Raw genomic sequence first — 12,881 nt, 5'->3', positions numbered from 1 at the left:
TGTGACAGCCATTAAGTTTCATATGTTAAAACTATAAAGATGTAAATTCTTATTTCCTACATGTAAAAAATTTCTTATCTAAGGTAGCATTCACTCTAATTCAGTTTAATTTGAAAATACATTTATTTTGCCATGTTTATGCCTCTTATCCACATTGGAATGACGCTTTCCTCCACCGAAATGGAGACTTTCGAAAATGCTCTCTATTACCGCATACGTTGAAAAACAAATTACATTAGGAAACTGAAATCATTACAAACGGAGTATTGTGGACATGGCATATCATTTTTTATTTCTTACAAATTTATTATCTAACAAATTCCAAAAATAAGGTGTACAATATATCTTTAAAAAAAAAAGTTCACACACAAATATCACAAAGTAGAGATCCTATAGATAGATTTTTTTTTCTCTTCTAAGAGACCATGTGTAATTGTGTTTAAAAGTGTTAATCAATGAGTATTTGATAGAGATAGACAGATATCTTCTTTCTATAACTCTGGGCAAACTTGTCTGAGAGAGTGCAACGGCAACAGCAATCACCAGCGCAACTAGAGCGTAATTAAGGACTGGACAAAGAGGAAGGAATGAGAAGAACAGAGAGAAAGAGGACATGAGGAAAAAGGGATGCAAACAGAGTCAATTGAAATGAAGTAACAGAAGAAAGAGAACATTCTAAGGTGTAAATTCTAACTGATTGCAGGATTAAACGCATGTCATTCACTTGAAGAATTGCTGATCTTACCATAAACCTCCACCTCAATCTCTGAGACTTCTCTGTTTTTACGATCCGTGAGTTTGTATTTGCCCGAATCAGTCACACTGACAATCTGGATTTCATTGCTGGTCACCACAAGTTGGTCTTTGTATTTGGGGTTTTCTTAAACCATGGATTCTCCTTTCATCTCTAGGATGAGATTTTAATCTTTCCCAGAAAAGGAGAGGGTAGCGTCATATTGCTTAAGCTTCTGTTTTGGCTGTTAGAGAGAGAAAAAAAGAATGGAGGTTTGTAGAGATGAGCATATCAAACATTGAGCTATGAGATGGAAAAAATTATAATAGGTGGTTAGTGACAAAACAGAATGCTGACCTTTGAATTTCACTATAACTTTGGAGGTCTCATTATTCCAGCAGTACTGGGTGTACGTTCCCTGATCATCAAATGTAACATGGTCAATGATGAACGCAGAGCCGCTTCCTGTTAATCTGCCCTTTTTAGGAAGTGTAAATCCATCCCAGATAGTAAACTTCTCAACCTGTGTGGCGAACTCCCAACTTCACTGTCATGTTAGAGAGAGTGATAAGCAACTGATCACTGTGAGTCCATTCTCTGTTATATTTGGACTCTAAAAAAATCAAGAAAGAGAGCTCTAATTTAATTTAACCTCACTGGCGATTATAAGCATTTGCTAACATAATCAGCAAGTAAATTATCCTACATGTCATGTAATTCTAACAAACGTGACATAAAAATTATAATATGAACATTAAAAACACTTTGAGCTTACCGAATTTAAATTTGATTCTGGTTTTGCTGATGGAGCCAGACTCTGAGACTGCAAGGAAGAGAAAGAGAGAGAGAGAGAGAGAGAGAGAGAGAGAGAGATAGAGAGAGAGAGAGAGAGAGAGAGAGAGCTCTGATTTAACTTCACTGGACACCACAGGCACACAATTAGCAGTTAAATATTTAAATGTCTTTCTAATAAACTTGACATACCAGCTTTTGTGTGTGTGTGTGTGTGTGTGGGAAGAAGTGAATCAGAATGATCTTACCTGAACAACAGCAGCCAAAATAAGCAGTGAAAAAACTCCACACCATCCGTTAAGTTTACTGTCATTTTATTAATCATAATCCAAGTGCAAAAAGCATCAGTTAATTCTAGTTCAGTCAGAATCATGTTGTCTCATTTAACAAAGGAAATACCAGCTGACAATACACAACAAAATAGCTCTTTGACTGAATTTGATTCAATCATGAACAGTGGTTCTACATGTTTGAGATGAGTTTTCTTAACTTAAAATTACTATGTACTCTCAACACAAACACTTTGTGTAGAAAGAACCTAGCTGAATTGGGTAAACCCAACAAAATTAGATGTGTAATGTAACAAATAAATCTCTTTATTTTTTATGTGCAACTAGTGAAAGTGAATGTTAGCATGCTAAATACATGCATACAGACTGTAGTTTAGTAACTATGCTATGGTTAGCACAGCATTCACTCAACTAAGCAAGCAATTGATTTAATGTATGACATCTACCTATCCTTATCGTTCACTCAAGCTCCACTCTTTACCATAAAACTTCAACATAACAGAAACTCTTCTAAATCTCATCATAACAAAACAGTAAACACTAACACGTTAACCCCCTTTATATTCGTCTTGCATAAAAACACATAAAATAACACTTAATTTTAACAAATACTCTCCCTATTGAGTCCCATGCAAAGCATGATGGTAAATGGAAATCAGTGGATTCATTAAACTTCCATTTTACAAATTTAAATTGATAGAATGCAATGAAATCAAGTAGTGGCAAAATGTTCAAGAACTGTGTTGCTTTTGTTCATTTTAATTTAGTAAATTGAACATGCAGCTAAAATCCTTTGAGTGAACGGTCAACTAAAATTTAACACATAGCAAGGGGGAAAAAAGCAATAAAGTTATTTTTTGAGGAAATACAGTAGGAGAAATATAAAAAAGTACAGAAAAAAATATTAGCAATGGAAATATTTTTGTTGTAATTGGCCTGATTGAGAACCCTAAATTCTGAAATGGTTTCTAGGTTATACCAGCTCCAAAGGTCAAAATATGTTTTGGTGGTTTAGTTAAAATCATTATTATCACAAAGATATGATTACAAAAGAGCTTTGGAAATCAAACCATTCTACATGGCCATTCAAGACCATCATAAATATACAACAGCAAAAGACTCTCATTCTGATCCCCTCTTTTTTCTTATAAATCACCATGACCACTTGTTACCTTGCAATGGCTCTTTAGAGCAATCCTTCTAGTCACAACACAAATCAATCTTTATTCATAATCTCTTTAGGGAAGGCTTTACCCTATAGATCCACGGTTATATTCAATGCTTTACCCCTAATTAAAAATTAACTTTGAGTTTCTTCATAACGTGCTAGCTAGGACAACACATATACTAAAATTTAGTTTTTTTTATATCAAGTGCTTGCATTTGGTCCACAGACACATGAGTTTGCAGACTAATATTTCAGTCCAGTCAAACCTAAATAATTTCTAATCCTAAACAAATTGAGTAGACTCTAATTGAGTAGTCTTACAAAACTTGCTTCACAGTACACTCGCTTTTGTTTTTTTTTGTTGGGGGTGGGACATAAGAATGTTTTTTAATGTTTTTTTTTCTTCTTTCTTTTAAGTAGCGCTCTGCTCTATATATGGTCATTTTCTGTTCCTCTTGTGTCAGTCTAATGGAATCTAGCTTGTTTTATAGCAAGTTTAAACTAGTGATCGACCATTTGATGAAACTGCCATGGGGTCACAACCTGTGTTCAATGATGAATATGGGCAGCACTGCCATTTTAATAATCTTTTAAGCATTATATAATGTAAAAATGTTTGTTAACACAAGTTATTATAAATATATATATATAATTTACATTAAAGAAATATATATAGGTTATCGTTTTAACTTAAGTAGGCCTGTATGATTATGTCAGACATGTAACGTATAACACAATTCTAATGCGGCATACAAAAATGTAAACTACCATGAGACATGCAATATGCATCTATACTGCTTAAATTATTTTTCACATACAGTACAATAAATGACAATATTTGACTTTAATATTTAAAAACAACAATAGTTATTTTCTTCGGTGCCAAAAGAACCTGGAAGTGCCAGAGCCGAACATTTGTTTGTAAACAGAATCTTAATCTATATGGGTTTTTTAATTGGCAATGCCGATATCTAGAGAGCAAAGTGGCCGATATAATGCAGATACTGCATATAATATCACACAATTTAATATGATAGTAAATTACATAAAATTGCTAAAAATTCAGTTCACTTATTTAGCATTATATTTTCTCAAAATTTCACACAAAAACGTACACTTTGTATACGTAAAAAGAATTACAGGGAACTGATGTGATGAGGTGAGATAGGGAGAATTAAATGTACAAGCAGTTTTTAACACAAACTCATGTGTGTCTAAAAAAGACTGTGTTGCATACTGGTCTATTATTGAGGTAACATGCTGGCACCTAAAATAAAACTAATATCTTTATCTGAAAAGGCAAAGGAAAAAGCTAAACGATGGGTATCCTTTTTCAATATTTTGCAGACAATTGAAATTTATCCAGCACTGAGTAGACTTACAAACTTGCTTGTCGAACCAGCCCCTATCAGCAAGGCAAGTTCCACACTCGCCTTTTTAGAGGTATTTAATTGAGGGCAGAACATAAGATTTGTTTTTCTTTCTTTTAGGTAGCACCCTATTCAATATATTCAGAACTATGACTCACTGGATGTGTTTTGTTTTTGGCTTTCTAGAGACTGTTGTGTGTGAAAATCCCAGGAGATCAGCAGTTACAGAAATACTCAAACCAGCCCATTTGGCACCAACAATCATACCACGGTCTAAATCACTGAGATCAAATTTTTTTCCCACTCTCATGGTTAATGTGAACATTCACTGAAGCTCCTGACCTGTATCTGAATTATTTTATGCACTGCTGCCACACAATTGGCTGATTAGATAATCGCATGGATGATTGTTGGTGCCAGACGGGCTGGTTTGAATATTTCTGTAACTGCTGATCTCCTGGGATTTTCACACACAACAGTCTCTAGAATTTACCCCGAATTGTGTCAAAAACAAAAAAACATCCAGTGAGAGGCAGTTCTGCGTATGGAAATGCCTTGTTGATGAGAGAGGTTAACAGAGAATGGCCAGACTGGTTTGAACTGAAAAAGTCTACTGTAACTCAGATAACTGCTCTGTACAATTGTGGTGAGAAGAATAGCATCATAGAGTGCCATCCTCAGATGACTTAAGACAGTGAATAAGAGAATGAGTTTAGTTTGGGGCCTACTGGAGCTGTTAAGATTAAACAAAGGCAAATTTTATCATATTTTTGTCACTTACTACTTTGCACAAACACGCTTTCCACAGCATCACCATCAGGGAAGGTAAACACACTGGTGCCGATGCAAAAATGTCTGATAGGAAATGGCGCTTGTCAGTGAGTCGGCAATATGTGGTTGATCCTAGGGTACTGGAACTCTTGGAAACAACATGCCGACTTCCCGTGTGATCATGCTGTTACAAAATATTTTTAAACATTTTAAATTTGTATGACAATGTGTGGTAAATACACATTAATGACATGAATTTTCATTAAGATATCAAGTCATGTTTATTATGACAAAGAAATACATAAGCATTAGACAAGTCTTTGATGCGGTAAAGGATATTACAGTGTTACAGTGGATGGGATGAATATTTTACTATTTTATTCTACAGTTTAGTATTTTTTTTGTTTCCACATCTGTTTGATAAGAATCCAAAGTGTAAAATGAGGCATCAATATGTGGGTTAAACGCAAATGTTGCCAAAATGTTGCCACTGTATTTAAATATTTATACCTATTTAAATAGAACTGAAAATTTGCACACATACATAGTCAGGATTCAAGTATAATGCCCTGTTGATTGCAGCATTTGTTACTGCACTACACAATCAAAAGTCACCTAACATCACTGAAGTGCCCTTAGCAAATGTATATTCAGGCAGGCTGTTCGTGGTAGTTGAACAAAATCCCTGAATTAGTAGGCTAACACATCTGCATTCATTTGCATGCATAAACTGTAACATGCAAATATATGAACATTTATAGATAATCACAAAATTAACTAATGTATATTTTCACCAATGCAGCTAATTCCTGTGGATTATATGATGCTGTTTAAGCAGCTAAAGAACTACAGATTCTGCATTTCAATTTTAACAAGTTACACAAGACTTTAGAGGTCTGTTCATGGCAGTTTTTTGCTGGGTATGTTAAAGACTAGGGTATGTTAAAAAATAAAGTAGCCAAAAATAATGCTAAAAAGAGACTATACTGCCAAGAGTATGTGGACATTTCACCAACACCCCTACCAAAATGATGCCTCTGTTTCCTCCATGTAAAGTGATCATTGTACATTCGAAAAACATGACTGCAAATACGATTATGAGTGGACAGTCTGCTGAATCTTCATAAAATCTGGAGGTAGCCTTTAATTACATTAAGAAGTACAGAATAGAATTACACTTATCTCAGTCAATTCTTAAATCTCTGGAAGCACTTTTGCATGGCAACAGGGATCTGAAAGGTACTTTGATCTGTGACCACACTATGTAACTGTTTAAACCCCTAAAGATTGGGCATACAATCTTTTATCTTTAAGTAGATAGATAGTCTGTACAAGTCTGTAAAACAAAAATATCACAGTATTGTTCTAAAACTAGATAAAATCCTGAAAAAAAAAAAAAAGAGAGACTTGTCTAAGCCCCATTAAGTCTTCAGACTCTAATTGCAATACAATAAGCAAACAAATAACAAAAGGACTAAAATAAGTAATTTTTAAAGACTTAGATTTTGTATGAATCTAATCAAAATTCCAGTAAGAGTTTTGTTTATTCATGTGTGCTTACAGTCTTAAATTCAGGTAATATACTGTATTATAGGTAGTTGGTAATAGTAATAACTTAAGTAGCTGGAGTGACTACAGGAAGTTATTGCTGGAAGACTTTCCTTTGTCAATGTTAAACTGGACACCAGAGTCAGAGGATTTGAGGATATCCATGGAAACGGTGGATGTAGCAGACTGTTAAGAGTAGAAAAAGACTGGTTAGAGTGTAAGACTGTAAGAGACAGAGAGAGATTGTGGCTATTTGCTGTATGTGAAAGTTAAGAAATGAGTCAGTAGGCACAAACATTTCTCCCATTTTTCATGCTTCACTTGATCCTTCAAATTTCCCTAAATTTCAAAAATGGCTAATCAAATTTGTTCTGCACAGCGCAATATATCACTTCCGCAACCTTTTCAAAAGGCTGGAAGTCATTCACTTCCAATAGAGAGTCTGCAAGGAGTTTAGATTCTCTATGGCTATGGGATTTTCGGATCCGATTTGAGTTTCGGATGTGTTAAAGTATTTTAACTTGTATAACCAGTCAGTGAGTGTGTGGCTTTCCGACTGTCTGACCAGACATTATGTATTCCAATCAAAACTATTTGCATGAAGTGACAACTTTTGTGTAACTTTATCCTATACTCATGCTTCATTTAGAGAATGGTCGATTATAAATGTAACTAAAAATCATTAAAATCATCAAGGTAATTTACATGGTAAATATATGACAACAGACATTTCTAATTATATGTGTGATTAAATTAGTAAATGGATAAATGCTAAGTATCTTGAATATTCACCATTCACCGTGAACGTATCATGTATCATCTGCTCACCAAAACCGGTTCTGAAGCTTAATTTATATATTTTTTTTGTCACTATAATATGTTTAAAAGGAACACATTAAATAAGGATCTCTCCCATATCATAACTAAATTCAACAATGTTTTATGAAGAAATTAAATGTGTATTTAGACCACCAGGAACAGAAATCCCATAGTTGTCTCCATACGATATAGACATTAAAAAGTCGACTTTAGACTATTTATGTAATGCTTTATTGGTGCATTAGAAGCAATAACTGTGAAAGCTTTTGCAAAACTAATGAGGACTTATTGATTTAAGTTAAAAAACTATATATGACGATTTTGTGGCTTGTGGGATAGAAAATATGCATTACCTCAGACATTAGCAGTGGCACAGCAGGAGTCGGTTCATTCATCTTGAACTCTGGCCCAGTAGGAGGGCTGTTCATCACTGGAGTATAACCCTGAAAACACACACAGCATGAATACCCATGTTTAAATATACACAAACATGCACATGTACACAGACTAAATTAATTAGAGTGCACATCTAAGTACAAGAAACACTGAAACTATCCTACATACTAGAGAATGCTCTGATGGAGTGTTAGATGGATAAGAATGTGTAAAACAGGTTATGATTCATGAAAACCTTTTCTTTTTTTTTTCTTTTTTATCAGTCAATCCGTGCATCTTATCATGTGGCTCGCTGTGCATGACATGTGCGTGACTCTACCCTCCCTAGCAACCGGGCCAATTTGGTTGCTTAGGAGACCTGGCTGGAGTCACTCAGCACACCCTGGATTTGAACTTGCGACTCCAGGGGTGGTAGTCACTGTCAATACTCGCTGAGCTACCCAGGCCCCCAGGAAGACATCTTTAATAAAAATAACAAGTAAATTGAAAGATAAACCAACCCGATCTCATGACTTTTTATCTCAAGTTGTTATAATAGTACGAAATGGCAAAACGTAAGAAGTGGTGGTGGCGTAGTGGGCTAAAGCACAGAACTGGTAAGAAGGTTGCAGTTAGATTCCCACAGCCACCACCACTGTGTCCTTGAGCAAGGAGATTGTCTCTGTAATAACTGCACTGTAAGTCGCTTTGGATAAAAGCGTCTGCCAAATGCATGAATGTACATGTAAAGAAATTGTATGAGTTGAACTTTTACTCCCATAGAGAAAAATAAACAAACCAACAAACGATGTTATTACGAATATTTATTATTACGAAGTTTAACACCTAAACCAAACCATAAAGTCTAACCCCTTAATAACTTTTTGTACCACGAGAAAGAGAAACATCAGGGTTTGGAACGAGGCAAGGAAAGCGTATTACAGGTAATTGACATAAATCAGTCATTTGTATTGCATGAAGAATATAGAGTAAGTAACCAAATTTTTTCATTGACATTTCCTTTCTTAAAATAAAGTGTTGGAGAAGAGGCTGGCTAAAATTTTATGCCTGTATTGTATCAATTTGAGATTCAGTTTTTTGATTGGCTGGTCTCTGTGGGAATAAAAGTTGTACCTTTTCATACAGCCAAGTCGTACGACATCTTACTATTTCACCATCTTGTACAAATTATTACGAGTTGTCATGAGATCATGTTGGATAAGCGTATAGGATGAAAAGCAAGGAGTGAAGTTTTGGATGTACCACAGGTGCAGATGGATTGTACTGGCTGGGAGGAACATTGTACTGAGGGGGCTGAGCAGGAGGAGCTCCTGGTCCAAAATTAGGTGGATAGACAGGATTCACAGGCACATACTCAGGATTAAAGCCCTTTAAAACATGACAACATGCAAAAAAAGGTGTACATAAAGAATCAGCAACTGCTTCCGTGTGGGTGTATATTTGCATATGTTTGAGTTGAGTCTCAGAAGACACAAAACTAGCATCACAACCCTTCACACAAATAAAATATACCCTACTAAACCCTAACTTTAAAAACAAATTAATTACATGTCAAGCTAATTTTGGAACTTGTAGCACTTGGAACTGGTGGTATCATGTCACTTCTAATGTTAATGTCTCCTACTGTCTCCAAATTCCTCATTTGTTACTTTGGATAAAAGGATCTGCTAAAAAATGAATTAAAGTAACTCACAGGGTTGGGAGGAACAGCAGGTTGTCCATTCCACTGTGGTTGAGGAGGATAATGAATCTGACCTTGGTCTGGAATTGTGGGATATACAGGAGGGTAGCACTAAAGTCAGAAACCCCAAACAATGATTAAAGTTACTGTTACTTACAATATGTGCATTAATTAATATACAGCTACAAAGCTGAGAGCACCAAATTGTCCTCATTCGCCTTGTGCAGCCATTATAAGTTCAAGGCATTGTCGGGCTCTTGAAAAGTCCGAGAGTTTTGAAGAAATCAGCTCTAAATAAAACTCAGGACCTGTAAAATCTGGACAAACCTGATGCTCAGTCAATGACTAGGCGCATTCATCTATATACAAAGAACTGAGTAGGAGTTGCAATCTTGTGCAGCTAGAGTTGCAAACTGAGTTGCACTAAACTGGGATACAATTTTAATAGTAACGCCTGTACATGGTTATAGAAAAGAAGCATTCACCTTACTTAATGTACTATTAGTCTGCACCTCTTTTGCACAGAATGTAAAAAAACAATTCTGTTATCGTTTTTGCTGCTGTTTTCATAACAGAGTCCCATGAGATGTATTTTTTTTACCTGCCCAGGACCTTCAGGACCTGCAGGATTGGTCACAGTGTTGCTGGAAGGTACAATCTCAGGTGTGGGGCTAAGGCTGTATGACTGCACTGTTGAATTAGGTGTTTTACTCTTGCATATTCTCTTCCTGCAGCAAAAACAGATTCCAGTAGGAACCCCAAGCAGCAGCAGAGCTAAAAGACCTTTAGAAGAAGTGAACTCGTGGTGATCTATAAGGAAAAAGAGAAAGAGACAAGATTAGAAATAACGATGCAAATCGTCCAGAGGGAAAAAGATGAAGAGGTGGAGGTTTTTCTCACCACTGACCAGTAAATAATGTTATTTGTAAAACATTTTGGAGAAATGCTATCCTTACCAACTAGTAGCATCGTAGTGTTTGAGACGACACGGCCTTTGTGATCGGTGAGTTCGTACCTGCCCAAATCTGACACATTGACTTTGAGAACCTGGATTTTTTCGCTGCCTACTTTAAGCCGGTTGGTGTAGTCTGGGTCGTTCTTGCCCACAGGTACTCCGCTCTTCACCAAGGTGATAGTTGTATAGTTGTTGTAAAAGCGAAGAGCGGCATCACTCTGCTTGATTCCTTCCAAAGGTATAGTGAGAGTTTCACCTGCAACACGATTAATGATTTCTCTTTTGGCTGTGAGAGAGATTAACAGAGAAAAACAAGAAAATAAGATGGAATAATATGGACAGACACAGAGATATTGTCCAGATGAAGGTGGCAACATGATTAAAAACACTCACTGTCGACCTTCAGTGTATAGCTGGAGATAACTGAACTCCAATAATTGCGCAGGGTGTAGGTTCCTTCATCATCAAAGGTAACATGTTTGATTTTGTAGGTCCAGCCATCATTGGCGCTGAACACCTGACCTTTAGTGGCTTTATTCAAGAGAGTAAACAGTTTTTTTTCCCAGATAACTGAATGCTCTGTCTCATCAGCAGAAGTAAACTCCAACTTCTCTGTCCTTTCAGGAAGGTTCAGAGTGAGCTGATGGCCGTGAGTTAAATGCCACAGAGATGTGTGGACTGCAGAGACTGACTCTGAAAAATATTTTCAAAAAAGGGTTTGTTGCTTCTGCCAATCATGCTGTTATGATTCTAAAGGTTGTTTAGAATTGCAAGACAAGCAGAATCATGTCTAGATTGCAAAGTCTACAACTAAAGGAGGGATTATTTGTTTGGTCTTTTCAGTCAACACATCACATGATTGTACTTGTCCAGCGATTCTTTACAACGAACTTACAAATAAGAACTGAACTTCAGTCTAAACATTTTTTGCAGAAGCATGTTCAGTAAGGTTATTGGTGTGTGAGAAGAAAATAGTTATCTTACCTGCACAAATAGCAGCCACAAGAAGGATCCAAAAACTCTGCATCTATTTGAGAAAAGATGTTTTAAATGTGTTATTGATTGGTTCTTTGGATATTTCTCACATTTTAAAAACTTCTAATAAATACAATTTCATTTCCAAATTTCAAAAATGTTTCTGCTAAATCCTCCAATGAAGATTTCTTTGCTTTGTAGCTTTAAAGACAGGTCTACATTTCACATTTAGCAGACACTTTTATTCAAAGTGTCTGACAAATGAGAAAAACAACAAGCAATTTGTCTTACAAAAGCCAACAATATCTGCAGAACTGCACAGACAAGTTCATAGAGTAGCTGAAGTAGTGCGGCTAAAGCAGGAGAAAGAACAGACAAAGAGAAAGAGAGAAACAGGGTGAGGCTAACACTAATGCAAAGTGATGCTAATCTGTCTGTCTGTCTGTCTGTCTATCTATCTGGCCATGATTCTCTAGCAGGGGAAACCTCCTGGCTGGGAGGAGACGTACAGCACCAGCTGCGTTTGGGGGTTCTTTGAATATTGTGCAGTGACTGATAAAACTAAATTCCTTGTTGTTTCTCAAAATAACATGTGGCGTATATCTGAAAGGGAAAATCCCAACAAACTTAAAAAGTGCACCTGCAAAGCAGCATAATGAGGTGTACAAAAATATGGAAGACCAGTTAGCGTGCCAGCAGCAATGTTCTTATCCAAGTTACTAATTTAATTTATATTTAAAAAAAATAATATTGCAAAAACAATTTGCAAATTAAGAAGCATTTCTATCCCAAATTGGCGCAAAATTGAAATAAAATTGGAAGTTGAAGCCACTGTGGCTCTTTTATTAATTGTGATGAATTACTTGGGGTTTAGAGCATGCAGACAAACTTCATGTTTGCTAGCTTTCAGCAGCAAAAGTCTTATGTCTGGGAGTGAAAATGTGTCAGACAGTTCAGGGAGGTAATAGTAGCCAATCAGTTTGATGACAGACTTTATGTCCAGCATTTCAGAACAACCAGACATATGTTTGAGATGCTATGCAATGATCTTGAAGATATTCTCTGAGCCAACGATGTATTCACATGGCTTGTTGAGGCATAGTCACTTGACTTTTTTGATGAGCATCTATATTCCTAATTAAATTCTATGAGAACACAGTTGTGCTCAAAAGTTTGCATACCCTTGGAGAATTGGTAATATATGTACAATTTTTAAAGAAAACATGAGTGAGCAGGCAAAACACATTTCTTTTATTTCTTATGGGATTCATATTCAACTGTAGGTTATAACAGAATGGCACAATCATAAAACAAAACATGGCAACAAAGAAAAAAGATGAAATGACTCCTGTTCAAAAGTCTGCATACCCTTAGTTCTTAATA

The 12,881-nt window shown here is 35.9% G+C and overlaps 1 protein-coding gene across 1 annotated transcript; it reads right to left on the bottom strand.

Annotated features, from left to right (window-relative positions):
• Positions 1-5,380: 5,380 nt before the first annotated feature.
• On the bottom strand, positions 5,381-11,933 carry LOC127443380 (uncharacterized). Its single transcript, XM_051701914.1, has 9 exons — positions 11,790-11,933; positions 11,508-11,550; positions 10,917-11,216; positions 10,525-10,809; positions 10,170-10,378; positions 9,581-9,679; positions 9,130-9,255; positions 7,845-7,934; positions 5,381-6,858 (listed from the first exon to the last, which is right to left on the bottom strand). Exons 2-9 carry the CDS (start codon positions 11,548-11,550, stop codon positions 6,757-6,759), a joined length of 1,254 nt encoding a protein of 417 aa, XP_051557874.1. The 5' UTR covers positions 11,790-11,933; the 3' UTR covers positions 5,381-6,756.
• Positions 11,934-12,881: the final 948 nt, after the last annotated feature.

The sequence above is a fragment of the Myxocyprinus asiaticus genome, chromosome 7, assembly GCF_019703515.2.
Source record: "Myxocyprinus asiaticus isolate MX2 ecotype Aquarium Trade chromosome 7, UBuf_Myxa_2, whole genome shotgun sequence".
NCBI lineage: Eukaryota > Metazoa > Chordata > Actinopteri > Cypriniformes > Catostomidae > Myxocyprinus > Myxocyprinus asiaticus.
The sequence above is the reverse complement of the archived record's forward strand: the minus strand, read 5'-3'. Positions and strand labels throughout refer to the sequence as shown.

What these genes read in the sequence shown, in the direction of transcription:
- LOC127443380 (XM_051701914.1), bottom strand. Translation starts at nt 11,550, where the DNA reads ATGCAGAGTTTTTGGATCCTTCTTGTGGCTGCTATTTGTGCAG. An exon ending in GTCCTGAAGGTCCTGGGCAG is followed by an intron (nt 9,680 to 10,169) that starts GTAAAAAAAATA and finishes TTCTGACTTTAG; the next exon opens with TGCTACCCTCCTGTATATCC. An exon ending in TGCCACTGCTAATGTCTGAG is followed by an intron (nt 6,859 to 7,844) that starts GTAATGCATATT and finishes TACTCTTAACAG; the next exon opens with TCTGCTACATCCACCGTTTC.